Below are 26,771 nucleotides of genomic sequence, written 5' to 3' on the forward strand. Positions count from 1 at the left end.
ACAACCTAAACTCATATGATCAAGACATGAAGGTGGAGACTGCTACCAGCACTGAAAGAATCTTCTTCCGTGAAACTGAACCCCAGGCTTCTCAAGGAAACACTTGAATAGCAGCGGGTCTATCACACAGATACATTAACATTTTACAAAATCTGCAAGTGCTGCAGCAAAATGGATAGGTCAGGATGAGGAAGAAGCATCCAATCACCTGTTCCTCAGCTAAATTTATTGCTTATCATTTTGTTTTTGGTCAAACTCAGCAGCTCCGACTCAAGTCTATGTTATGCATTGATAGAGCATTGAGTTTGGAGCATGCAGTCATGCACAGTTGATTGGATCCAAATAACATTGTACGTTATTTGTTGAAAATAAGTTTGTTGGACTCATGAATGCAATACTACAACAAGACAGACAGAGAGAGAGAGAGAGAGAGAGAGAGAGAGAGAGAGAGAGAGAGAGAGAGAGAGAGAGAGAGACTGAAAGAGATAAGAGGGAGGCGGGGGAGAGGGGGGCGAGAGAGGTTAGAATAATAAAGACAGAGTAACAGATCCAGCACACTGTCCACAGTTTACAGTGTGTGTGAAAGAAAGATGCTTTTTCATCAGCCGTTAGTATTCAATTGCAGAAATCATAAATGAATTAAATGGGAAAAATGCAGTCGATTTGTGTTTTGAACTTGATTGAATATGCTAATTCTGCGCATGGCTTGGAAGCTTCCATTTCGTATTAAACCGAGACGGCCTACTAAACAATAGAGAGTTCAGCAGACCGACCGATTTCATTGCACAGTAGTATTTGCAAAGAGATCTTAAATTAATATTTGAACTCAAACATTTTACGAAGTGCCACGTGCGTTATTGTATGTGTTTGTTATTCTGCATGCGCCCACCCCCGTGTATCTACAGCGAATGGAATATGACCGGTGGCATATGAACCTCGTGCATGCGCTCTTACAGACTGAAAGCTTAGATTGCAAGCTTGTCGATCGTTCTGGTTGTTTCCGTAGGCCTACAGCAAGACCCAAACTTAGCTGACGCGATGGAGTGGAACCCAATGGAAATCAACCCCGAGGTAGGTAACCAACCAGGGCTCCACAGGCTCCGAATGTAATATTTTTGATAGATAAGCATGTTGTATATGAAGTCATTAACGGTTATTTTGCTGTCTCCCTCTGTGTCCGTCTTTCTGCCTGTCTTTCAGATGCTCAACAAGGTGCGTGCGCTGAGTCATTGTCTAAAGTGACCATGATTCAAGCTGTGGTGTGTTACTTAAAGACCAAATTACTAATACGGTAACGAGAAGGATGGTAGCGTAGCAGGTTGTAGCGGCCAAAACCTCGCCCCATAGTCGGATGACAAAATTATGCAATTTGGTTAACTATTTGTTGGCAATAACCGGAAGAAAATGAGTCACCGTAAACTGTACATTGATGCTGTACAGTCGACCAGTGTGTCTGTCAACTGGACATGAGTATCCTCCCATGCGCCCTGCCCGGTGTCTGGCTTTAAGGGTGTGGTCTGACTGATGGAACATGCGCCGCCTTAACAAAGCAGCGTCTCTTTTTTTGTATATATTTCACTCAAACAAAAGTAGTCTTGATGATTGAGCGAATCTGTTGAATAATTTGTTATTTACACATTGTTCTGAAGGCTCGAATTCAAAAAATGTCTAACAATACTAATACTACTCAGAAGCAAAAACACACTTGAGCCAACAGTATACCCTAGTTGCATGGCGACTTTGTGAAATAGGTTATGGAGGGAATGGTGATAGGTTTTGAATGTGTTTCAGATGTTGGGTAAGCTTGGTGTGGGTGGGAGCTGGCATTTCGTGGACGTGCTGGGTCTGGAGGCCGAGCTGCTGTCTTCTGTACCGACACCCTGCTGTGCTGTGATGCTGCTCTTCCCACTTACACAACAGGTAAGGAGGCTCGCGTGCGTGTGCGTGTGTGTGTGGGCATCGTCATGTGAACTTGCTGGTGATGTTTCGCAAGGAGAATGTGTCTACCAATCAAGAAATCTTGCCTCATCCCCTAGCTGGCCTTGTTTTCCAGATACATGACGTTCGATATTTAGAGTCTCTGAGGAACTGATACAAAACATTGCAGACCATGATGTTACGACACACCACTCAGTAATGGCGTGTGTGCGTGTGTGCGTGTGCGTGTGTGTGTGTGTGTGTGTAGATATAGGCTGTACAGTCGGTTTACCTACATTGGATGAAAACGCCTGGTAAGTGACTAAATCGCATTTGTGTGTGTTTCAGCATGAGTCTTACAGGCAGAAGCAGGTGGGGCAGGTGGGTGGAGCTTCAGAAGTGTACTTCCTGAAACAGACAGTGGTCAACTCCTGTGGCACAGTGGCCCTCCTGCACGCTGTGGGCAACAACCAGGACAAAATGGAGTTTGGTGAGTGGAAACCTCCTTCACCTGGGTCCACTAAGCCAAAATGGCTGTCAATGGAGGCATCAGACCATGTAACATCCGAACATTTGACTTAATGGGCGTTGTATGAAGGATGCAGATGTTGCTAACTGTAATCCTGTCTAAAGTCTGCGTTAGTTACAGTTGGGTTTATTGGAGCGCTCGTTTTGACTGGAGTTTTCTCGAGGGTGTAGCAGGGTTGCCACATTGATGGATATGGAGATGAGATTGCTGCATGAGAAAATTGAAGGGGAAATATATTGATCATGTCATTGTGTATCAGTTTGTCTGAGATGCACCTTGTTAATTAAGCCATGTATAGTTCTAAACAAGCAGCAGGGGACCCAAGGTTTTTTTGGGGGGGGAAGCAAACTCAAAGCTGTTGTCTGCCATGTTGCAGACAGTGACTCAGCACTGAAGAAGTTTCTAGATGAGACGGCTAAGCTAAGCGCTGATGAACGGGCCAAACACCTGGAGAAAAATAAGGTATCACACGTTAAACAAAATGTACAGAAATCAACTCCAATGAAAATACCTGAACAATCCCACACCAGGTGTGCATACCTAAAACCTGCACTTTTAATTCTAGCCACTAAAGGGCGCCAGACACCCATTTACCAATGTTATGAACCATGACTCAGTTACTTTTTCCCTTTTTTTTTCCACAGATAGCTGTGAAAGCTTGCTGTTACTGATATGTCAGGCATTTATGTGGCATCAATATGTCTGTAAAATGTGTTCAATATGGTTTGAGAGCATACATGTAATTGGATCTTTTTCTGTCAGGTGATCAAAGAGGCACATGAGGAAGTTGCAGCACAGGGCCAGTGCAGGGTAAGATCACACACACACACACACACACACACACACACACACACACTCCCTCTCTTTCAAACTAACATAGCTTCCCCCTCTCTGTCTCTCAGGTAGAAGCAGACAATGTGAACTTCCATTTCATCACCTTTGTCAATGTGGACGGACAACTTCATGAGCTGGGTGTGTATTTGTGTGTGTGTGTGTGCATACAGTACACGTGTGTTTGATTCCACCAGTGTCTAACTTGGTCATTTTGTGGTTAAGATGGACGTGTGGATGGACCGGTAAAGCATGGAGCCACTAAAGATGAATCTTTCATCATGGTACTGTCAATCACAAATGATTACACCGCTACCTCCATTGTCTGACCGGAGCGGTAGTTCTTCCATGTTCTCACATGTTGCTAAGCTCATGGTGATGTCCATGCAGTTTAAGTCATATGGTTTTTCTCTCTCTCTCTCTTTCTCTCTCTCTCAAGGATGCAGCGACGGTGTGTCGTGGTTTCATGAAGCGAGAGGCGGGAGAGCTCCGTTTCTCTGCTGTGGCTCTATGTCACACCTAGAGCCCCCCCCCCCCTTTTACAGCCAGGATTCCCCCCCCAAAAAAACATGTAGAGCACACACACACCATACAACTGGAACACACAGTACCAGAATGCACACGGGTACGCACTTCAAATTTGCAGACACTGCACGAAAAAGCACACTTATACTGTAACAGTAACCTAGACAGTGCACACGCAAACTCTCTCTCACACACACACACACACACACTATCTGAACATACAGCTGCCTACTATTCAAGCTTGGCCAAGCCTTTTGTGTGATGTCACTTTGCTATCACAATACTGCTGTCTTTTTCATACACTCTTGAGCTCCTCAAATGCCAGATTCAGTCACTGCCTGTCTTTGTGATATTATGTGTGTTGGGCTGTCTCTGATACTGGAGATGGGCTGATATACAAGTGCCTTCAATGGCAACGGAATGAAAGATTAAATTAAAAAGGACAGGGAGTGAACAGAGGGTGGGAGGGAATGAGAGAGGAGGAGTATAGGATGGTATGCAGGGAAAAGAGGTAGGCCCTTGTCCGTGTAGAATCCAACCTTTTTCTGCAAAGGCCACAGTGTGCCTCTGACGGACGTTTGTCGAAAATAGCCCTTTTGTCTGCAGAGACTCTTTTTCTCAGTTGGGGAAATGGCTAGTTTTGGAAAAGGTTTTTGACCGTTGTAAAACCCATTTCCTCTCCCCTCTGATGTCAGGCCTTTGTTAGGACAAAGTTGTGTTCAGTTGGGACTTTGATGGGTTAGGCTGTGTCCAGATGTCGACTGCGTGTGACTGACCTACAACGTACTGTGTTCCAATACTTTGCCTTTCTGCAGCTTCCTGATGTTGCTGTTGTAGTCCTGTTGGCCATGCTGGCTGTTCTCAATAAAAAAAGGAATCTTAAACTTAACAACGCATGCCTTTCTCATGTGTATGTGTGAGAGTGACTGAAAAACAGGGAAAAGAAAGACTGAGACTGTCTTGAGACTCAAAATGGAAAGTGTGCTTTTTCAAATGATTTCCAGTCATAAATGTCAGCCTTTAGCTTTGTCTAAAAGAGCCATCACATATTGTTCTTGGATGTGCATGTAACCATGACAGCTATGAGTGGTCAGCATATCACCGACCTGGCCCAGAAAGGAGCCAGGCAGCTGTCAATAAATGTGTTGATTCATATTAAGTGACACTGGCAGCTTGGATGTGTGGAGGTAAAGATGAGGCCTTCTGTACAGGTAGTGGTGGAGAAATACTGTATGACATACTGTATCTGATGTTGGACACAGCCTCTCCACTGTCCAGCCCTTTTCTCCTGTCAGTCAACAAGTCCTCATCAGTAAAACGAGGAGGGAAGGATATTAATAAGAAACTTGTATTAGTTCGGCGAGAACCGGCTAAAAGGCCGTGTTCTGAATACAGTTTGGCGAGTGAGGGTGGGGGAAAACAATGTGAGCGCTCGTCTTGCTGTCAGAGGGTTGTTTACCCTCCGCGTTGCTGTGGATACAGACGCGCACTGAATCTGGCTCGACCTTTCCTCCTGTCGGACAGTGAAGCAGAGGTGGCATTACGCACAGTGCCAGGCAGCTAAAATAACGGGCCACCTTTTGTAATAAAGCACACTCTCTCCCCCGTCCGAATTCTTTCCTGCGCTTTCCCGTGTCCTGGCGGGCACGCGGTGGCGGCTGTTGGGTGGCAGTCTGTCTCGGGCTGGCCGGTTTGGGTTGTTATTTTTAGCGGTTGGTTCGTATTGCGTTGTGGGAGTCGCGAGAGTTCTCTCTTCGCTCAAGCAGATCGAAGACGCACTTTGCTGCGCGCGCTCCTGCGAATTTACGGTAAACCGAAAGGAGGATAACGGATTTCGCTGAACAGCGGAACGAACGCGGACGTGGGTATTATTGCTGTCATCTGTCATAAACAACGCTTGCTGGTACGAGTAAACAGATATGGCTAGTCCCGCAGGGGAGCGTGAAGGTTCAAATTCCACCGGGGATGAACATGAGCCTGCACCGGCGCCGAACCATCCCGAACAGAGCCATCCCGAACAGAGCCATCCCGAGCCTGCCTGTGTAGAGGCGCAGAAATGGATTGAGGTTAGTGAGTTGGATAGCTTCTCTCAAGATAAAACTTAGGAAACAGATAACATGATAGCCTACTTGGCCCCAAGTGGCCAACATCGCCGCGCGTTGTTTCGTTCACGCTGCAAGAAATGGATCGACATGGTCTATAAATAAGGTATTATATCGTCACCTGTTGGGGTACGCAATTGTCACTGCAGCCCCTGGGTGTCGGATTTCCGCGCCGCTGGACAATGCGGGACAGGGTTTCTGCTGCGTGGTGGAATGTGTGTGTGTAAGCCTATGTGTGTGAACTGCGAGTTAGCTCTATTCACACATGGCGTCCAACCATGGGATATCCTGAGGTTCCAAGGAGGTTCGAATGCAAGCCCTTCTGTCTGTTGTGTGCAGTGCAGCATGAATACCGTGGAAAGGCTTGAATGTTCTAGAACGGCAGCTACAGTGCTTGGCGCGCGTCCGTGTGCGTAGGTGCACCGTTATTGTGTAATGCTGTTTACGGCGAATATATCAGTTTATTTTCCCCTGCACCACAGAAACGCCCCCTTTCAGGCGATTGTGGCAAAGGGGATTCCGGTTGCCATGGTTATGAAACGAGGCCAGTATTCACGCACGAGATGCTACATTGAGAACGGGCGATACGATTAACAAGAATGATGTTCACTTTATATCCCCAGAGCATCCAAACTGCGCTCACTCCAACGGGAGCTTCAAGGGGTTGCGGTCACGTTAGGACGTTGTGGGATAATCAGTGAAGCGCTCTTATTTGACCTTGTTTTCTGTTTTGCACGTGTGAAACAGCGGCATCTCAAATCTAAAGTAGGGATGGTGTCCTGAAATGCGTGCTTTCTCCCTCTTTCTCTTTCAAACACGCACACAACACACACATACATATGCTGATCTTACAAATACATATACACACATACATATGCTGATCTTACAAATACATATACACACATACATATGCTGATCTTACAAATACACATGTTAATGCGCAGTCCGCTAACATTGATGTTCCAGTGGTGTAGTTGGTCCCCTTTACCAGCTCTCTCAGATGTGCTTGGCTTTCACAGAAAACAATCAATCACTACCCACTTTCAGCCCAGCCTTCAGCTGTTAGAGGGCACACACACACACACACACACATTTCTCTAGTTTGTCTGTCCTGAAAGAGACAACCCCATCTCTGTATTTTATAAATGGTCAACATCTCTCCTTTCTGTATTTTGGCTTGTCTTTTGCTCTCTGAATCTCTCTCTCGACTTTATTATCTTCCTGCATTTCACACATTTTCTTTGTCCCCCTCTTTTCTCCTTACATCTTCCTCTTGTTCTCCCCTCCCTCACTCTTCCTCCCTCCTTCCTGATTCTGGCTGGTTATTTCCAGGCTCGTCCAGCTGACTCTATTTTCAGTGAGTTATATATAAACCTAGTCACAGGTGGGATGATTCAGGGTTATATACCCCAAGCTCCATGCTACATCTTTAGTGTGTGTGTGTGTGTGTGTATGTGTGTGTGTGTGAAAGAGTGTGTGAAAGAGTGTGTGAAAGAGTGTGTGAAAGAGTGTGTGACTGCATCATTAATTTTTTAAGTTGAAGAAGTGACATCAGTGGTCATCATGGGGGATGTATGCCTGTGTGTGTGTGCGTGCGTGTGTGTGTGTGTGTGTGTGTGTGTGTGTGTGTGTGTGTGTGTGTGTGTGTGTGTGTGCATGAGCATGACAGAGCATACGTGCCTACCATGTGTGTCATTTGGGTTTAACATTGCTTGAATATTCTTCGGACACGCCTAGGTAGGGTGACACTAGTCACCATGGGAACATAATACTGGTAACCTATAATGTTTCACTGTCTCTAGGGGCCAGTCCACCAATCAGTTAATGTATCAATCATCACATGACCTGAACAGGAAGTACCCCATGAGGTGTGTGAATCTTTTGTCAGAGTACATGTAGTTGAGATGTAGCCTAGCATTCAGTATTCAAGTAGAGATTGACAGATGGGTGTGAGTGAGTGTGTGTGCCTGTGTGTTTGTGTGTGTGTCATCCCAGATGTCAAGTTCTCTTTGCCAGATTAACTGGGATGTCCAAAGACATCCAGCTGTTGTGTGTGTGTGTGTGTGTGTGTGTGTGTGTGTGTGTGTGTGTGTGTATATAATCCAAATCACTTCACTTAATCCTGCAAAATACACATGCTGTTGCAAAGGTCCAAATAGAGAGAGAGAGAGAGAGAGAGAGAGAGAGAGAGAGAGAGAGAGAGAGAGAGAGAGAGAGAGAGAGAGAGAGAGAGAGAGAGAGAGAGAGAGAGAGAGAGAGAGAGAGAGAGAGAGAGAGAGAGAGAGAGAGAGAGAGAGAGAGAGAGAGAGAGAGAGAGAGAGAGAGAGAGAGAGAGAGAGAGAGAGAGAGAGAGAGAGAGAGAGAGAGAGAGAGAGAGAGAGAGAGAGAGAGAGAGAGAGAGAAGAGCGAGAAGAGCTCATAGTGTTGACTGCTGATGATCCAAAATGGTTGTTGTGATCTAACTGGTGGCTGGCTGGCAGTTTTGACTGCCAAATGAAGATATTTTTAAGGTCAAAATCTCTCTCTCTGTCTGTGTCTCTAATGGTGGAAGGTACTCTGGCCTACTTCTCCCCCCCCCCCTTGCCCCCCAGGGTTTAAATGTTATCTGCTGCTGCCATTCTGACTGAGCAGAATGATCCATTGAAGCAGGGCTAGGGGGGGCTATGTTCAGACGATCAAATTACTGGCGACTGTCACTTAAATACTCTCAAGGCCTGTGGTTGTTTCTTTATGTAACTTGCTGGAATGCTCACTCATGCACACACACACACACACACACATACACCCACACAACTTTTACAGATCCTCACTCGAGACCTGGCTCATCGAGATCTGGTGCTGTCTCTCATCCTACACTGGATTCGGATGTGTGTGTATGTCGTGTGTGTGTAGTGTACTATTTAGCATTTTTTAGATTGGAGAAACAGCTTCCACTCCACATCCTTCTTTTCTCTGTTTCTCTCTCTCTCTCCCTCTCTCTCTCCCACACACACAAGCATCACAGATTGTAGACTGCTGGTCTTGTGCTGCATTCTCCTGAGTAAATTATGTATGGCCGTGCAGTAAATGTTTCAGAGGGTCTGTAGTCTCACCCTAAGAAACATGCTTTGTGCCAGTTGTGTGTGTGTGTGTGCTGTGAGTGTGTGAGTAGGGATAGATACTAAATGAGTGGATGAAATTTGATATTTGGTCTGTGTTCTCTGTCATAACATCATTATCATTAAATTCATGTTCAGTGTCAGATGCCTCACAGTTTGCAGTTTGTGGATGGCTTCATGTGTCTGGATTGACGTTCACATTTCATTTACATTGAGTCATTTAGCAGACTCTCTTGTCCAGAGCGATTTACAGTAAGTACAGGGACATTCCCCCCGAGGCAAGTAGGGTGAAGTGCGCCTTGCCTGACACTTCATTTGGCATGGGTTGGATGTGTGTGTGAGAAGTAGAGAAAAAGAGAGTGATAGGTTGAGGTGTGTGGTGTGTGTGTAGGTGAGAGACATAGTGATGTGTGTGTGTCTGTATTCAGAAAGCACAGGAATGAGGATCTGAGAATAATCTTGGTTAATCTGGATTAAATGTGCAGGAAAGACAATAATCAAATCTCACATCCTTTCCGTTTCTGACCACTGATGACACTGCGTGCGTGATTCAGTGTCTGGGTTGGCTGAGTTTTCTCATCCATAGATTTAGCAGTATCTTACTGCCTTCATAATCACTGCCATCTCCTTTATATCATTCAGATTGTTAATTTGTAAGGGAAAAATACATGGTTTACATTTTTTTATATTATTGTTTATTAGTAATTTCTTATGGACAAACATGGTTGTATTTTTGGGGCACATTGTTAACGTATTTAGAAACATACTTGTGGAGGGAGAAATCTGCAGCTGTACTTGTTTCCTGTACTGTTTACAGTACATGCCCTCACAGACGTCTTTGAATTCTAACAATCTGGATGTGTGTTTGTGCACAGAAAATTGTGGGTTGAGATTAGAGGTGGAGATTAGTTTTGAGGGCGTGAGATGTTGGTGTGGGTTATTTACCTGTGTAGTATTTTGTTGAATTGTTTGAATGAATTCCTCCATGTACTCCCTCCCGCCTTTTCTCCTCATTATCCCAGTGATGCTGGAAGAAATAATTGAGTCAGAAGTTTGTTGTTTCCATTTTATCCCCCAGGCGGTGACTGGGCGTAGTTTTGGAGACAAAGATTTTCGGGGCGGACTGGAAAATGGGATCTTGCTGTGCGAGTGAGTCCCACACATCACTTCCGGTTCAATCACTGAAGAAAACAGACCATTCATAAGAACCAATTTGTAGATTTCTCATTGTTAACTGATTGCCTGACTGCTATACTTTCTGTGACTCACTGAGTCAGTGAGTATGACTCCTCTCTTTGACTCTTGTCCATCCAGGCTACTGAGTTCTATCAAACCAGGACTGGTTAAGAAGATCAACAGACTTCCCACACCTATTGCAGGACTAGTGAGTACCAATACTAAAATAGTACTTTCACAATACTATACTGTACTACTTCACTTCAAGCAATTTCACCGCAAAACCACAACAGCAATGCAAAACTACTTATCAGACCTTATCACGACTGACCACACGTAAGACCTGGATTACATAACCCCCGGACTCCCCTCTACCCCTCTCTCTCCTTTCCTTGCCCAGGACAACCTGTCTGTGTTCCTGAAGGGCTGTGAGGAGCTGGGCCTGAAAGGATCTCAGCTGTTTGACCCTGGAGACCTGCAGGACACCTCCATACGTGGCAACTTGAAGTAAGATGTATGTGTGTGTGTGTGTGTGTGTGTGCCTGGTGGTCTTGTGTTTTTTTTCGACATGAAAGTGATATGGACACTCTCTTGCCATCTTGGCATCTCGTTCTCTACAGGGACTCAGACTGCAACAGAAAACTGAAGAATGTAAGTGCTCTCTTTCTTTCTTTCTTTCTTCCTGTCTCTCTCTCTCTCTCTCTCTCTCTCTCTCTCTCTCTCTCTCTCTCTCTCTCTCTCTCTCTCTCTCTCTCTCTCTCTCGCTCTCTCTCTCTCTCTCTCTCTCTCTCTCTCTCTCTCTCTCTCTCTCTCTCTCTCTCTCTCTCTCTCTCTCTCTCTCTCTCTCTCTCTCTCTCTCTCTCTCTCTGTCCGAACAACAAATAATCTAACAAGGAATGCACATACTGTATGTATAACTGTGTTGGTAGGGATTCATGTGGCCACTGTGGTCACTGTCTTTGTCCCTCCCTCCCTCCTTCCCTCCCTCCTTCCCTCCCTCCTTCCCTCCCTCCTTCCCTCCCTCCTTCCCTCCCTCCACCAGGTGTTGATTACAGTGTTCTGGCTGGGCAAGGCAGCTAGTGGCAATGCCACTTACAACGGACCCACGCTGAACCTAAAGGAGTTTGAGGGACTGCTTTCACACATGAGGACGGTAGGTGGACACACATATGCGACAATGTACATACTGTGTACACACACACACACACACACACACACACACACACACATAGAGACACAGACGGTCATGGAGAGGTGGGCTAAGAGAGCTTCCTCTCTTTGTTTGTGGCTGGGCTGGGGGTGGGGGGTGGGGGGGGGCAGGAAAGATCTCAGATACTAAGGGATGGGAGAACCTAAACCACACACACACATACACATCTCAGCTTTCACAACAGGAACTGTCTGCTTGTGTATGTGTGTTGTCGTTCTGGACTCGGAGACCACAGAAAAAGGAAAATAGAGACCTACAGGGAAATAGGGGATAGAGAGAATCAAGCTGGGACTTTACAGTCTAGATATTGTTTGGATTTGCTATAGCCCTATTCCTACATCTCTCTATCCTGGAGACTCTGGGGATACCATGAACGCACAGCAGGTATCTCTCACTCATTCTTGTAATAGAGTTAACTTAACTTATTCCCTCATGACCTTACCCTGGATATCCAAATTACATTGTTCAAGGACCTTTGTTTCTCACTCTCAATTTAGACATCTACAGTTCTTAGTTCACAGTGTTTGACTGTTTTTATTGTTCATGAAAATGTTTTCTCTTTTTTTCTGTGCTGTTGTGTGTGTGTGCATGTGTGTGTATGTTTGTGCGTGCGTGTGTGTGTGTGTGTGCATGTATGTGCGTGTGTGTGTGTCTGCTGTGTGTATGTTTGTGCGTGTGCATGTTCCAGGAGTGTGAGGACGCAGGAGACTGCACCAGACGCAGTGTGAGGGACAGTGGCTATGACTGCTGGGACTCGGAGAGGAGTGACTCTCTCTCTCCTCCCCGTCATGCCCGTGACGACTCTCTGGACAGGTGAGACCCACACCCACACCCACACGCATGCACACACACACTGACACAAACACACACACACACTTCGACCGTAAAAACACAGAGCCACTGATACAGATACAATAAATCATTACAGTTACATAGACACAAATTATAGAACGGAAGCAAATGCAATATTCTTTTAACAATTCTTGATTGACAGCTTGGATTCTTTTGGCTCACGTTCCCAACACAGCCCTTCTCCTGATGTTGCAAATCGTGGCAACAGTGATGGTGAGTGAACAGTTTCTCTGAGAACTTAGATAGATGCCACTTATAAAGACCCTGTGTGCTTTATTCAATAGTCAGACAGTGTGGAGTGTGAAGGGCAGTGGGAACTTATGATGTCTGATGTCATGGCTGGCCAACTATCTGCTGTAGACAACAGCTGTGTGCGTGGGTGAGTGTGTGAGGGGCAACGGTTGCAGCTGTCTGAGTAACGGTCACTAAAGGTATTGGGCTCTGAAACTTAGTGTGAGAGCATTTCAGTACTGTTCAGATCAACATCCTGAGTCTGCGTGTGTGTGTGTCTGTGTGTGTGTGTGTCTGTGTGGTCGGGGAAAGAAGAGGCCAAAGGCATCCTGTTTGTGTGTTAATGACTTGTGAGTAGGATGCAGCTTTGTGTCAGGACCAAAGGACATGCTAACATTCCCTGAAGACAACCAGGAAGCATGTTAACTATAGAGTTATTGAAGATTTGGATTGGAATAGAATTTGTTTTCAGTCTCTCCTTTCTCCAACTCTATCTCGGGCCCTCTCTTATTTCTCTGTCTCTGCTTAATCCCCCCTCCCCTCTCCAACCCCCCTCCCCCTCTCCCTCCTCCTCCCTGACCTCAGGTGACTCGGAAGTTGACAACAGGAAGCCGGACGTGCGAAGGGACGACATGTTGGCGCGGCGCACGGCCGGCGGCAGCGAATCACGCAGCTCCGTCCCCTTCAACCAGTTCCTGCCCAACCGGGCAAACGCCACCGCCTACGTCCCCACGCCACGGCGTAAGGTGCACGCCGAAGACGGAGAGCAGAGGAGGTAGTGACCACACCCCCCACTGCCCCTCCCCCCACATACACACGCTCAAGAACAGACTCATAACCGGTGTCTAGTTTGTCAGACCAGACCAGGCACCATTAATGATTTGTCCTACAATGATTTGTCCTACAATAATTTGTCCTACAATGATTTGTCCTACAATGATTTGTCCTACAAACGACAACCCTTTCCCATAATCCAATATTCACTTACAAATGACCGATATCCAACTTCCATCTCTGACTTTGCCCCTCCCCTAGCCGCCCTGACCCAATTGTAGAGGGTGGTCAGGGGTTGGGGGTGGGGCGATTTAAGAGACCGGCTGGACCTCGCGTCAAAACCCTCAAGACTGTCACCTGGGCTCCAGAGAATGGAGTAGACCAGGGGGCGGGGTCACATGAGGAGGAGGGGCATGCACAGGAAGAGGAGGGGCGGAACCAGGAAGCAGGGGGGAAGCAGCGGCGCCTGCAGATGCTTGAGAAGGCGGGGATAAAGGTCCTGCCAGCCGCCGTCCGCTATTCAAGGTCAGGGTCAGCGGAGAATATCTGGCATCACTTCACTGCCGTAAACGCGATTTAACGAGTTGCATTCGGGTGGTTCACAAGTTATGTTGTGCTGTGTTGGTTTCTGACTAACAGGCATGATTGCTATTCTGTGGGCGCAATGCCTTTTTTGCAGACTGTGGCTTCTGATTGGTTAACTGGTCTTGGTGTTTTCTTTTTTATTGGTTGCTGGATATTTGGAGATAGATACTGCTTTGGAGGTAGCTCATTTGGAATGACATGCTGTGTGCTGTTTATCGAGGCAAAGAGTCTCTAATACCATAGATGAGCTGTAAATTTGAAGCAGCCTATTACTGGAGACTAGAGATGGCTTCGGTTCCCCAGTGGTGTGTGTGTGCGTATTCAGACTTACAGGTGTGTGTGTGCTTGTTTTTGGCCGCTAACCGCACACTTGGCAACCACTGCCTACACTCCCGAAAGAGCACGGCACCATGGAAACGTTGACTCCTGTGTTACCATGCCAATCCGTCTCCAGCATCCCTAAACCGCCTGCCTTGGAGGAACAGGAAGTGAGGTCGCCGTCGCCCAGCATCATCCTCCGTTGCGACAACGAGTTCCTTACAAACCACAAAACGGACTGGGACTCCCCGTCAGACGGCGAGGGGGAGGGGGCGGGAGGAGCGGGGAAGAAGGTTCCGGACGTGCAAAGGGACGACCTGGCCTCGCGCCGCGCCCCACGGACCGCCACAGCTCCCAGGGTGCACCAGTTTGTCCCCCCGCCAGCGTGCAGCAGGAAGGATCGGGAGCGCTGGGAAGACATCCGCCGGGCGTCCCAGCAGGCCCTGCAGGAGAGGGAGATCAGGTTAGGGGTGTGCAGGTGCATGTCTGTTTATGGGTGTGTGTTTTCACATTTAATCCTTTCATTCCTCCTTTTTCCTTTGATGTTCACCTTCTCTCCTGTTGTCTTTCCCTCCGGGTGGTCTGCTGATGCGCGTCCCTGGGTTTTGGGGTGTGTGTGTTGCGTGTGCGTCAATGTTTGTGTTGGGCGTGTTTGCTCCGTACCGACTCTGTGATTGGACAGTGACAGGGAGGCAGTGCCTGACATCATCACGCGCAGAGACAACCCGTTCCTCAACTCCGCCCCTCGGCGCGAGGAGGAGGAAAACGAAGAGGGCGAGGGAGAGGGGGGAGATGTTAAGGCGATACCCAACAAGCATAAGGATGACCTGGCCCGTAGGCGGGTCCAAAATAAGGCACGCCCACACAGGGACGGACCAATGAGCTTTGTTCCCGCCCCCATGACCCAGTCCGATCTGGAGAAGTGGGAGAGACTGAGAATGGCTGAACCCAGGTGCTTGTCACGTACACACACACACACAAGTCCAGTCACTCAGAGTGATGTGTATCTTGCATTGCTGTTGTATGTGTCTCTGCAAGAGTGTATATTCTATCGCTTTCACACCAAGAACTTTGTATTCTCATTCCTGTGGTCTAGTTTGAGCCTGAGGGAGATTGGGTGAATCTGGCACTTTTCTATTACTTCATCTCTTTCTCTCTTTTTCTCTCCCTTTCTCCCTTTCTCTTTTTTTCTCTATTTCTCTCTACTTACCCCTCTTTCTTTCTAATGGGCCTTTGTGTAATGAAGGGAACTGATGCTGAAGTGAGCTGTCTGTTTGAGTATGTGTTTGTGTGTGTGTGTGTGTGTGTGTGTGTGTGTGTTTGAGTGTGTGTGTGTGTGTGTTTGAGTGTGTGTGTGGCCTGTGTTGGCTCTGAGCTCTGGGTCGGCTTTGTTCGTCCACTCTGCTCTGATGTCATTGGTCATAGGAGAGCTTTTACCATGACAGCAGTTACCAAGGAAACGTTAAGCTACCTGTGTTCAAGAGAGACGGTGTATGCATTTGCGTGCAAATGTGTGCGAGTGTGTGCGCTTGCATTCATTTGTTAAGATGACATCGTTCCTACTTTTCTCTCCTCCTTTCTCTCCATACTTCCTTCTATCCATCCATCCTCCTCCATTCTTCCTCTCCATCAAGCTTTTCACACTGTGTGTATTCATTATCTCCTTCTGCTCATCATTACAGTTGAGTCACATGCTCTTGTCTTGTTTCCAAACAAATATTTTCCTCCTTTTCCTTTTTTATGTCCTCTTTCTTTCTCCTCTTTGTGTGTTTCTGGTGTGTGTATGTATGTGTGTGTGTGTGTGGGTGGGTGCCTGCATGTGTGCAGTGAGCCTAGCCCCGCCCCTTTGTGTAAGGCGTGTCTGGAGAAAGGTTCTGGAAGTCCGGTCACTGCCACAGCGACGGCGGGGCAGGCTCGTAGTAAGGTCGTGACCTTTGGGGGTGTGACGGAGCTGCAGCAGCCAATAAGCACCGTCCCTTCAGGGCAGGGGGAGGAGTCTGAGTTGCTAAAGCGAATGCTGGCCAAGGCTACGGTGGCCATGCCAACCATTGGTATGGGCTCCCCGCTTACCGAGCGGGCACACAGGTATGGCCCAGGACAGAACCGGGACAAAAGCCAGGTTAGCTCCAGGTTAGCTGTAGAACAGGACCATACTAGGCTATATTCAGCTTGACCGGGCTAAATATGGGATTGTCAAATTTAGACATGTCTCACTGTTTTCAACCTTGCCTTAGTGTGTTCTGGCAGGGATAAAACCTGAGGTGTTGTTTGGTACTTTGGGACAAATGTATTTGTAAAGATGTTTTACACCTGGCTTGTTGCGTACGATTATGTGTGATTAAAGTGGGATGTACTGCAAAATGCACACAAACACACACACACACACACTCTCACACTTACACTCACACACACTCACAGGCACACTCACTCTCTCACACATTGTCTCACATGATCACTTACTCACTCAAACAAGGCACTCAATGAACAGAACATTCCTTGCTGGACAGCTTTCTGCATGGGTGTGCCTGCGTACGTGTGTGTGCGTCTGCACCTGTGTGTGTGCGTCTGCACCTGTGTGTGTGCGTCTGCACCTGTGTGTGTGCGTCTGCACCTGTGTGTGTGAGAACCCGGGAGTGTTGTTGTCTCATTGTCATGGTTACTCTTTCTTCTCCCACTTGTGGTGGATGACATCTCAGCCGGTTGGGTGGAGCTGACCCTGCCTCGGCCACACCCCCCAGCACCTACTCTCCACCCAGAGTCGCAGAAGCCCCTCCCCCCAGCGCCTGCCCTCCACCCAGAGTCACAGAAGCCCCTCCCCCCAGCGCTTGCCCTCCACCCACAGTGGCAGAAGCCCCTCCCACTCCGGCAGTTATGGAAGCTCGCCTGGCTCAGTACGGGAGAAAGATGGATGAAGAGGAGGAGGAAGAGGAGGATGATGAAGAAGAAGAGAGGGTCCCGGATGTCCACAAGGATGACATGATGGCAAGGAGGACTGGGGCGTTCAATAAGTCCGGAGTTGCAACCTTCAACCGCTTTTTGCCTCTGCCTGCTTCCAAACGCTCCACTCAGGAAGTGGTCACGGATGCCTGTCCCCGGAACAGGAAGGAAGTCCATGAGGAAAAGAACAGGAAGCAGAAGGAGAGGTGGGCGGAGTTTTGGTGTGCCAGCTTTCAGGAGAGGTTTCTCACATGCACGTGCAGTTGTCACTAAGTGTGAGTTGAGGTCACTAACAACATTGGGTGTGTGTGTGTCCATACATGTTTGTGTTGGTGGTATTTTTTGACTCCCTCCTACTGTTGCCGTCTCTGAGGACACCCTGCATGGGGTTTGCCTGGTCGATCTTAGCTTTTGTTACATTGTGTCAATGTGCCTGTGTATCCTGGAGGGTATTCTAAAGCTACAGGTTTTTCCTCAGAGCCCAACCACGACAACTTCAAGCTAATGTCCCCATGGACACACCGCAACCACCTGTCGACACGGCAACAGTCGTCAGGGCTACCGCTCAGTGCGAGTGGGACGATGATGAGAATGAGGAGGATGAGTATGATGAAGATGGGCCAGTTCCAGATCTGGAGAAGGATGACATGATGGCTCGGAGGACCAGAGCGAACCAAAAGTCTGTGAAGGGGGTGGCTGGCCTGTCATTTAACCTCTTTCTGCCTGTGCCTGGATCAGTCAAACACAAGCAACCCCCCGCGTCTGGTCAAAACTACCTTTCCCGCAAACGTAACCCCACAGACATGGCCTCCAAGGACAGGTAGAGGTTTCTGGCATGTGTGTGCCGTGGTCGTCAGGTGTATGTTGATTTGACTATTGTGGGAGTTTTGCTTTGTGTGTGTACAGACGGCAAAGCTGGTTTATTTCTGAATAGATGTGAGTTGGAGGTGTTTGATATAAGGTTTGATAACTAATTCATAGTTGTGATTAAGACGTGCAAATGTGGTTCTGGCTTGTCACTATTCATCTTGTCAGTTAGAAAGACTAACAGACTGTGGTCTTTGTTTATTTGTTGGTCTCGTTTTAAAAGACTCACTCTTGGAATGATTGTATTTATCTCTGCAATGGATTGCATGATCTAATTTGGATCTGGTTGATCTGGACTGGCTTGCTCTGGTCCCAGTCTGGTTTAGTTTAACCTTGCTTCATTTGTTTGGTCTGCTTTGGTCTGGTCTGGTCTGGTCGGTGCCCAACTTCGTAGTTTGACCCCGCCCTTCATTTACATCCTTGGCTCACTCTCTCAGCAGCATTGTTTCTGGGGCAACGGCACCTCAACAAGCCCCGCCCTCCAAAGCCCTATTGAGGAAGGGTCCCGGGGTGGGGCAGAGGGAGATGGAAGGGGGAGTCCAGGGGGAGGAACCAGGGAGAGAAGAGACCCTCCCCAGAACCTCTGTCTCAGGTCCCCCAAACCCCTCTGTCCCCCTCTCGCCCCCGGCCCCCACCCTCACTCCTCCTCCCACTCCTCCCCCTGCCCAGATCAGCTGTGGGCTGAAAGAGGGAGATCGGGAGAAGGGTAAGGAGAGGAGTCAGGACAGGGGGAGGGAGGGGGGAGACCTCCCATGGAGAAGACCCTCCTGGCTGGAGGATGATGACCTACCCCCCATGATGTGAGAGACTTCACGAAGCACCCCCCCCACGCACACACACAAACTTTAAAAACATGAAGGGTTCTTTCAACTAAAATCATATACATCATATATATTTGTTTTATCATGTGAAGTCAGCTTCTGTCCCTGTCTGTATGTCATGGTTGTTCACCCAGACTGCCAGTCCCCTTCCTCTCCTTCTCTCTTCCTCACAGATCTGGCAAGCAGGTGGATTGGTTCATAACTAGGCCCCCACTATTGTACTGTGACTTATGCAGTCTGTCAGATCTGGGGATCTGAATGACAGAAGAAGGGAGGGAGATACTGTAAATGTTAACCTGCCTTGACTGGACTTGATATGGTCCCCCAATACAGGAAATATACAAGAAGTTGTTGTGCTACACTACGTGTGTTACGATGAAATCCTTCCTTCTGATCTGCTGAAACCCAACCCACCACCACTGTCCCCAACATTCACCCTCCCCTCTCTTGTTCTCTCTCTCATTCCTATGTGTGTATCGATTACAGGATGAGTCGGCGAGTTACTCATGTGACTGAGGACTCAGAGTAAGTCTGTCTCTGAGTGAAAACTTTGATAAGTTGCTGTGTTGTGACACACACACGCGCACACACACAACACACACTCTCTGCTCAATGCTTACATAAACAAACAATCAGACATACACAAACAAAACAGATGTATGCTTGACATGTGCACTGGAAGACTACCAAACACCTGCATGCTGACTGATCGCTCTCACCTATTGTTTTGCCTCGTTTCGCTTCGTGGTCTGCTCCAATGCTAACGCTAACTTCTTATGCATTTATCTATTCACAGCTAACCACTACAACAGCCGGCTTGGTTACAAACTAACCTTGTGTACAGTTTTTTTGCATGCACAGCTCTTTTTATTCAGACTTATTCCCTCATTACATATTGGCTTTGTAATTTATCTAATTAATCTGAATGAAACTTTATCAAATTTGGGTAAATTGATTCAATTGTTTTGATTGTAAATGGAGGGGGGACTGGAGAAAAGACAGAGAAACAGAATTATGCGAGTGCATGCTGGTTTGGTCATGAGGAAGCCTATGTTGACACTTCCTGTTTCCTGTGTCCTCTTCAGGAGCATGAGCATGAGTGACATGCGCAGCGAGGAGGAGGCGGAGCACATTCAGCCTCTGGGCCAATCGCGATACGAGCGCATGCAGGAGCAGTACAATCACAACCTCGAAGAGGAGGACCACTGGCGAGACGTAAGACAGAGACACATCAGAGAGTCACGTGGTCGTATGTCGATTGACCCTGGTCCTGACTCTTGAACTATGACCCCTCTCAAACAGGACCTGGCTCGCTGGAAAAACCGCAGGCGGAGCGCCTCACAGGAGCTGATCAGGAAGGAGGAGGAGAGGAAGAGGATGGAGAAGAGGATGAAGGAGGAGGGCATGGACGCCCACAAGAGGAAGAGCATCAAGACCTACCGGGAGATCGTAGAGGAGAAGTACGGAGCGAAGAGGGAGAGAAAGAGAGAGAGAGAACGTGTCATGCTGCTTATCAGATAGATATTAAGTCCTGCTTCTTGTTTCTTTAAACCTGTCCTCACAGTCATGACTATCTCTCTGTCTCTCTCTTTCCTTATCTGCATTCTGCAGGGAGCGTAGGGAGGCGGAGCTATGTGAGGCGTACAGGAGGGCAGAGACTCCGGAGGAAGCTGCTATGGTTCTGCAGCGCTACGCTCTGCGGTTCACCATCAGTGACGCGACACTGGACAGCCTGAAACTCCCTAGAATCGGTCCGGACTACCAACCGGACTCAACCAAACCCGACCCGAAGATCAAGCCAGCTCACACGACTGTTGACCAGGAACAGAGAGTGGCAAACAACGGACAGGAAAACCAGTCCAAACCGGAACAAAAGCAGGAAGCAGAGAACGATCCAAGAACGCAGGAATGTGTCTCAGCTGCCAGCTTACCCAGTCCCCCGGCACCCAGTGACCCCCCCACTGTCCCACACGCACAAACCCAGAGCGCTGAACCTCAAACCCAGCACGCTCACACCGAGCCTCGAATGCTCGAACCGACCCCCAAGCAAGCTCACCCTGAAGTACAACATGCACAGCCCCAGCCTCAGCCCACACAAGCCCACACCCAACATGCACAACCTAAACCCCAACACACTCAGCCTCAGTCACTGTACCCTCAGCCTCAGCCCTGTGGACACACCCGACTCTCTCCAGCCTCTTCCGGAACCCCACCGTCTAGACCCATGCCCCTGCTCACAGCCAAGCCCTACAGCCAACCCAAACACATTCAGACTGGACATAAAGCATTCAAGGTGAGACCAGCGTCAACCATAACAACCTTATGGTCACGCAACACAACTGCATGTCCTGACTTTGCTTCTTTTTTTCACCCTGTTGTTTTTATTCTGTCGCCTAATTGTGTGTACGTGTGTGTCACAGGTGGAAGGGTTGGTTCATGTGAATGGAAAGAGTGTTGAGGAGGGCATGTCCGTGCCCCCCCTCCCCTCCTCTCCTCTTCACTCACCTGAGGGGAGCAAAGCTCCTCCCACTCAACAAGCTACAGCAAATGAAACGTTGACTCCACAGCAACCAGAACTGGTGGCAACGACGACCTCTGGTTCATCGGCCATCAGCTCCCTGATTGGTGGAAGGAACTGCATCGTTACGACAACTATTGTGACAGAGCTCAGCCAGACATACATGGAGCCATACCCCTCTAATCTACCTAGTAACACACAGGTTTGATAAATAACAATGTTTATGGATTGAATAATTTACCAATTGTTTAATGATTGATCCATAAATACATTTAGTATTTTCTCAATTGACTATTGACTATTCACCAGATCAATGGCACCACGGGGTTGTTACTGCAGAAAGACGAGGAGCAGAAGGAAGTGTTATCTGGTTCTGCACCTTTAAGCTACCAGCAGACCTATTCACCCACAGTGACAGGTAAAACTACATTACCCAGAGTGCCCATCTTTTGGCTCTTTCACCTAAGTCCCTAACATGTCCTTTTCTTCTGTCATTTATTATTTATTATTACTATTATTTAAAACAAGTATTCTCTGTGTGTGTGTTTAATCCACAGAAGGACTTGAGGAAAGCAACGTGACTGTGAGTAGCTCTGTTATCTCTCAGTCCATCTGTGTGACTGAAGTTTCCTTTGTGCCACAACTTTACCTTTCCTTTTCCAGACTTGTCCAGTAGTCATAGAACACCTGTCCTCTCATCCCTCCTCTCCTTCTGTCCTTTCCCTGTGTGTTCTTCTCCCCTGTGTGTGCGTGTGTGTCTGTGTGTGTGTATGTGTGTCTATGTATGGGCTGGGTAGATTGAGACCCCCATGTTGAACTTGGCTAAGCGTGTTAATCACTGGGTCTGGGACCCCAATGAGGAGCGCAAACGCCAGGAAAGGTGGCAGCAGGAACAAGAGCGCCTCCTACAGGTACTCAGGCAGAGTGTGTTAGCATTGTGTGTGTGTGTGTGTGTGTATGTTTGTTTGTGAGCGCGGCTGTGTGTGTGTTTGTGTGGATCTGTGGGCGTGTGTATTTGCGTTTACGTACGTGTTAGTGTGTCCGTAGTGCGTGTGTATGTAAGTATGTCTCTGTGTGAGCATGGCGCGTGTGTGTGTGTCTATAATCTGTCTGTCGTTCCAGGAGCAGTACCAGCGAGAGCAGGGGAAGTTGAAGGAGGAGTGGGAGCGAGCGCAGAGGGAGGTTGAGGAGGAGGAGAGGAGACACAACGAAGAGGTACACACAACCTTGAATGCGTTACGAGCACAAGGCTGTTCTCGTACGAAGAAATCCGTAGGATTAAGCGACTATATTTATACGTGCGTGTGTCTGTTTTTCAGGAGCGACAAATACTTGAGGAGACTGTGGCACCTCTTAATCTGTCCACTCTGTCAAAACAGCCCAGTCAGGTAGAAGCAATCTCGTCCGCTCAGCATGACTCTCTGACAAAAACAAATGCTCCTACAGCGGTCAGCCACAAGGTGGCGACAATCACACTGGACCTAGAGATGGAAGCAAGAGATACCACACAGCAAAACAACCAAAGAGTTCCAATGATGAGCGAGGATCAGCATGGGGTGTCCCAACTACGCTTTGTCCAAGGTAAGACACACACACACACACACTCGCATATACACACACTCACTCGCATACACACAAACGCACACACGCACATACGGATTTCCTTGAGTTACCAAACATGTTGTATGTCTGCAGATGCATCGTGGGAAAATGAAAGGAAACAGGAATTGTGGAAAACCTCATCTCTGGACCGTAACGCACAGCTAATTCAGCCCAGTACAGTTAAGAGGTGTGTGTTCCACAGCCCAACACTGTTCTCCCCAATGCAGCTACATTGGAAGTATAACATTCCCCCCTCTGACACACACGTCTCTCTCTGCTTGTACTTCTCTATCAGCCAAAATGTGGAATCATACTCCTTTAATGAATGATCTTATTGTATTGACTCCACGTGCTTGATCATATCCCTGTAGCATGCATCATGGAGTTGAGGGTGCTTGAGTTGTAGCAGTGGGCCAGTATGAATGTCCTATATGGGCATGCTGTATGTCTACAGGTCTGGCTCTCATGACAATGTAGGAACACACTCACCGTCGTCATCACCACAGCCTACCTCATCCAGCAGGTACGACACACACACACACGCACACACCCATACGGACACACACACACAAGCTATTTTTCACTCTCTTGCAACACACACATGCAGACACTGATGTAATATGCTACGGACTGTCTCTGTTTTGTTGTTATTGGGGTGGATGGCTGTGAGCTGTTAAATGTAGATAAATATACAAACAACAAATGGTTATAGATCATCATTGGAATTTCCCTTAACCATATGTGTCTCTGTGTGTGTCTGTGTGTGCATGTGGTGTGTGTTTGTGTGTGCATGTGGTGTGTGTTTGTGTGTTTATGTGGTGTGTGTCTGTGTGTGCATGTGGTGTGTGTTTGTGTGTGCATGTGGTGTGTGTTTGTGTGTGCATGTGGTGTGTGTCTGTGTGTGCATGTGGTGTGTGCATGTGGTGTGTGTCTGTGTGTGCATGTGGTGTGTGTCTGTGTGTGCATGTGGTGTGTGTTTGTGTGTGCATGTGGTGTGTGTTTGTGTGTGCATGTGGTGTGTGTTTGTGTGTTTATGTGGTGTGTGTCTGTGTGTGCATGTGGTGTCTGTCTGTGTGTGCATGTGGTGTGTGCATGTGATGTGTGTGTCTGTGTGTGCATGTGGTGTGTGTTTGTGTGTGCATGTGGTGTGTGTCTGTGTGAGTGCAGATGTGTGAGTGGGAAGAAGCTGTGCTCTGGTTGCTCTCTGCCACTTGGGAAGGGAGCTGCCATGATCATCGACACACTGAGCCTCTTCTTCCACATCCAGTGCTTTAAGGTACTCAACACACATACACTCACACACACACACACTCACACTCTCACACACACAGACACACACACTCACACACACACTCACACACACATGTACATTGGACCGTAACTGTTCATGATAAAATGATCTCCCTCCCATCTCCTCACCCTTCTCCCCCTTTCTCTGTCTCACCCCTGTACCTCCCCTCTCTCCCTTCTTCCTCCCCCTCTCTCTCCTCCCCCCTCGCCCCTGTCTGCACCTCTCTCCCTCCCTCCCTCTCTCCTCTCCCTCTCTCCTCCTTACTCTTTCTCACCCCTGTACCTCCCCTCTCTCCCTCCCTCCCTCCCTCCCTCCCTCCCTCCCTCCCTCCCTCCCTCCCTCCCTCCCTCCCTCCCTCCCTCCCTCCCTCCCTCCCTCCCTCCCTCCCTCCCTCCCTCCCTCCCTCCCTCCCTCCCTCCCTCCCTCCCTCTCTCCCTCCCTCCCTCCCTCCCTCCCTCCCTCCCTCCCTCTCCCCCTCACTCTCTCCCTCCCTCTCTCTCCCTTCAGTGTGGGGTGTGTGAAGGACAGCTTGGGACGACCAGGGCTGGGACAGATGTGAGGATACGGAATGGGGTCCTGAGCTGCCATGAGTGCTACATAACCACCTGTGGTAAGAACACACACACACACTCATACACGCACACTGAAACACACACACACTCACACACCTAACTACTGTTCTTAGCTACGCCATAGCCTTCATTAATTGTAATTGTCGTAAATCTTTCCTCTGTGTTTGTTTTGACTGCCTCAAGTTTGTGCACTCATGTTCATAAAAACAGATTTTTAATGTTGTTTAGGCCAGTTATGTTTTGAAATGTACAGTACATATAACTCTAATGGGACACATTGGATCCTCTCACATGTTATTGAACTGTCCATGTGTAAAGTGGTTGGTTTTACTTCATGATGTCTAAATGTTATCTGTTTCCTTTCAGCCGCAGGACATCCCACCACGCTATGATAGCCTAGGTGATGGAGCTATAGCAACATAGAATGGCTTTGATTGGACAAGTCCTGACCCTCTCCATTTTGATTGGAGCATTGGACTTATTTCACAATCAGAAATGTAGTCATAAGATTATCCTGGAACATTCTGGAATTCTCAACTTTCTGGAATTTTCCTGTCAAATGGAAATGCACACAGGTCTGGGGACGGAAGCTGAGTGGCAATGCTGAAAACACACACACGCACAAACACACGTGCACAAAAACACACACACATTTATTTCTATACCAGTAGCACAGTATTTTATATGACTGCACCAACCTGACAGACCTGACTGTGGGTTTGTCCACAATGCTAAGCAATACTAAAGCACAATCAAAACTCATCTCCAGAATTATGACGAGCACACACTTTAACTCTTCATGCTACTGTCTAATGCTGATGTGTTTATATAATCCACGAGTGTCTTTGACAAGAGTACAAAGTGAATGTACGGCTATTCATTAACCCCTATCATGCCAGCTCAGAAACCATCTCCAGTCTCTCTGCAAAGCAAACTAGTAGCTTGACCATCTTAATGCCTTAATCATCGTACTTTTAACTGTGCTTGTTTTATTGTTTGTTTGTTTGTTTACAAATATGCATGAATGTGAAACCAATATAACTTGTTGTTTTTTTGACGGCCTTGTGGAATCGCTGACTTCTTGATAACATGTTTTATCTAACATCTTCATTCGATTCACCATCGTCATTTTGAAATGTTTAGACAGCAAATACTAGCACAACAAGGCTGGAGAATGAATAATCTTTGTAATGTATTATTGTAACGGGAATGCATTGAATTGTTTCTTTTAAAACAGTTATTTCATGTTGTGTTTATGCGTCTTTAGATAGTAATGTAATCAAGTCAGTGCCTTAGGGAATGGGGAGCTGGCACACAAGGGGAACTCGAGAGCTACTCTCTCTCTAACATTATAAATGAGTGGTCCCCATAAATGTTAATCATTTTCAATTGGAAAAAAATGGACTGAGCTGGGCACTGCACAGTGTGTCTGTGTGTCTGTGTGTCTGAGAGAGAGAGAGAGAGAGAGAGAGAGAGAGAGAGAGAGAGAGAGAGAGAGAGAGAGAGAGAGAGAGAGAGAGAGAGAGAGAGAGAGAGAGAGAGAGAGAGAGAGAGAGAGAGAGAGAGAGAGAGAGAGAGAGAGAGAGAGAGAGAGAGAGAGAGAGAGAGAGAGAGAGAGAGAGAGAGAGAGAGAGAGAGAGAGAGAGAGAGAGAGAGAGAGAGAGAGAGAGAGAGAGAGAGAGAGAGAGAGAGAGAGAGAGAGAGAGAGAGAGAGAGAGAGAGAGAGAGAGAGAGAGAGAGAGAGAGAGAGAGAGAGAGAGAGAGAGAGAGAGAGAGAGAGAGAGAGAGAGAGAGAGAGAGAGAGAGAGAGAGAGAGAGAGAGAGAGAGAGAGAGAGAGAGAGAGAGAGAGAGAGAGAGAGAGAGAGAGAGAGAGAGAGAGAGAGAGAGAGAGAGAGAGAGAGAGAGAGAGAGAGAGAGAGAGAGAGAGAGAGAGAGAGAGAGAGAGAGAGAGAGAGAGAGAGCGCAGAGTGCACTTGAAGCAGAAAGGATGTATCCCTCCTCTTGTCAAAAATGT

At 47.7% G+C, this 26,771-nt stretch overlaps 2 protein-coding genes across 7 annotated transcripts; both read left to right on the forward strand.

Moving 5' to 3' along the window:
• Window positions 1-949: 949 nt before the first annotated feature.
• On the forward strand, window positions 950-4,694 carry uchl1 (ubiquitin carboxyl-terminal esterase L1 (ubiquitin thiolesterase)). The gene is made up of 9 exons (XM_084686424.1): window positions 950-1,071; window positions 1,201-1,212; window positions 1,792-1,920; window positions 2,266-2,407; window positions 2,823-2,908; window positions 3,209-3,256; window positions 3,349-3,418; window positions 3,503-3,561; window positions 3,717-4,694. The coding sequence occupies exons 1-9, from the start codon at window positions 1,039-1,041 to the stop codon at window positions 3,798-3,800; spliced, it is 663 nt and encodes a 220-aa protein (XP_084542550.1). The 5' UTR covers window positions 950-1,038; the 3' UTR covers window positions 3,801-4,694.
• An 835-nt stretch (window positions 4,695-5,529) lies between these two features.
• On the forward strand, window positions 5,530-26,001 carry LOC146236777 (uncharacterized). 6 transcript variants are annotated; one of them, XM_084686417.1, is made up of 31 exons: window positions 5,532-5,868; window positions 10,081-10,151; window positions 10,317-10,386; window positions 10,579-10,685; window positions 10,799-10,829; window positions 11,221-11,331; window positions 12,077-12,201; window positions 12,383-12,453; window positions 13,057-13,246; window positions 13,507-13,770; window positions 14,285-14,611; window positions 14,831-15,100; window positions 15,976-16,233; window positions 16,845-17,291; window positions 17,564-17,905; window positions 18,390-18,752; window positions 19,260-19,298; window positions 19,859-19,988; window positions 20,076-20,233; window positions 20,385-21,066; window positions 21,194-21,493; window positions 21,601-21,709; window positions 21,849-21,874; window positions 22,089-22,202; window positions 22,414-22,506; window positions 22,611-22,872; window positions 22,987-23,080; window positions 23,348-23,416; window positions 24,061-24,169; window positions 24,692-24,794; window positions 25,123-26,001. In XM_084686417.1, exons 1-31 carry the CDS (start codon window positions 5,722-5,724, stop codon window positions 25,146-25,148), a joined length of 5,508 nt encoding a protein of 1,835 aa, XP_084542543.1. In that variant the 5' UTR covers window positions 5,532-5,721; the 3' UTR covers window positions 25,149-26,001. The 6 variants fall into 6 exon arrangements, with proteins under 6 accessions (XP_084542547.1, XP_084542543.1, XP_084542545.1 ...); XM_084686419.1 differs by having other exon boundaries at window positions 18,393-18,752; XM_084686420.1 differs by having other exon boundaries at window positions 12,416-12,453.
• Window positions 26,002-26,771: the final 770 nt, after the last annotated feature.

Source organism: Hypomesus nipponensis, chromosome 22 (genome assembly GCF_054491055.1).
Source record: "Hypomesus nipponensis isolate SF chromosome 22, ASM5449105v1, whole genome shotgun sequence".
Classification (NCBI taxonomy): Eukaryota; Metazoa; Chordata; class Actinopteri; order Osmeriformes; family Osmeridae; genus Hypomesus; species Hypomesus nipponensis.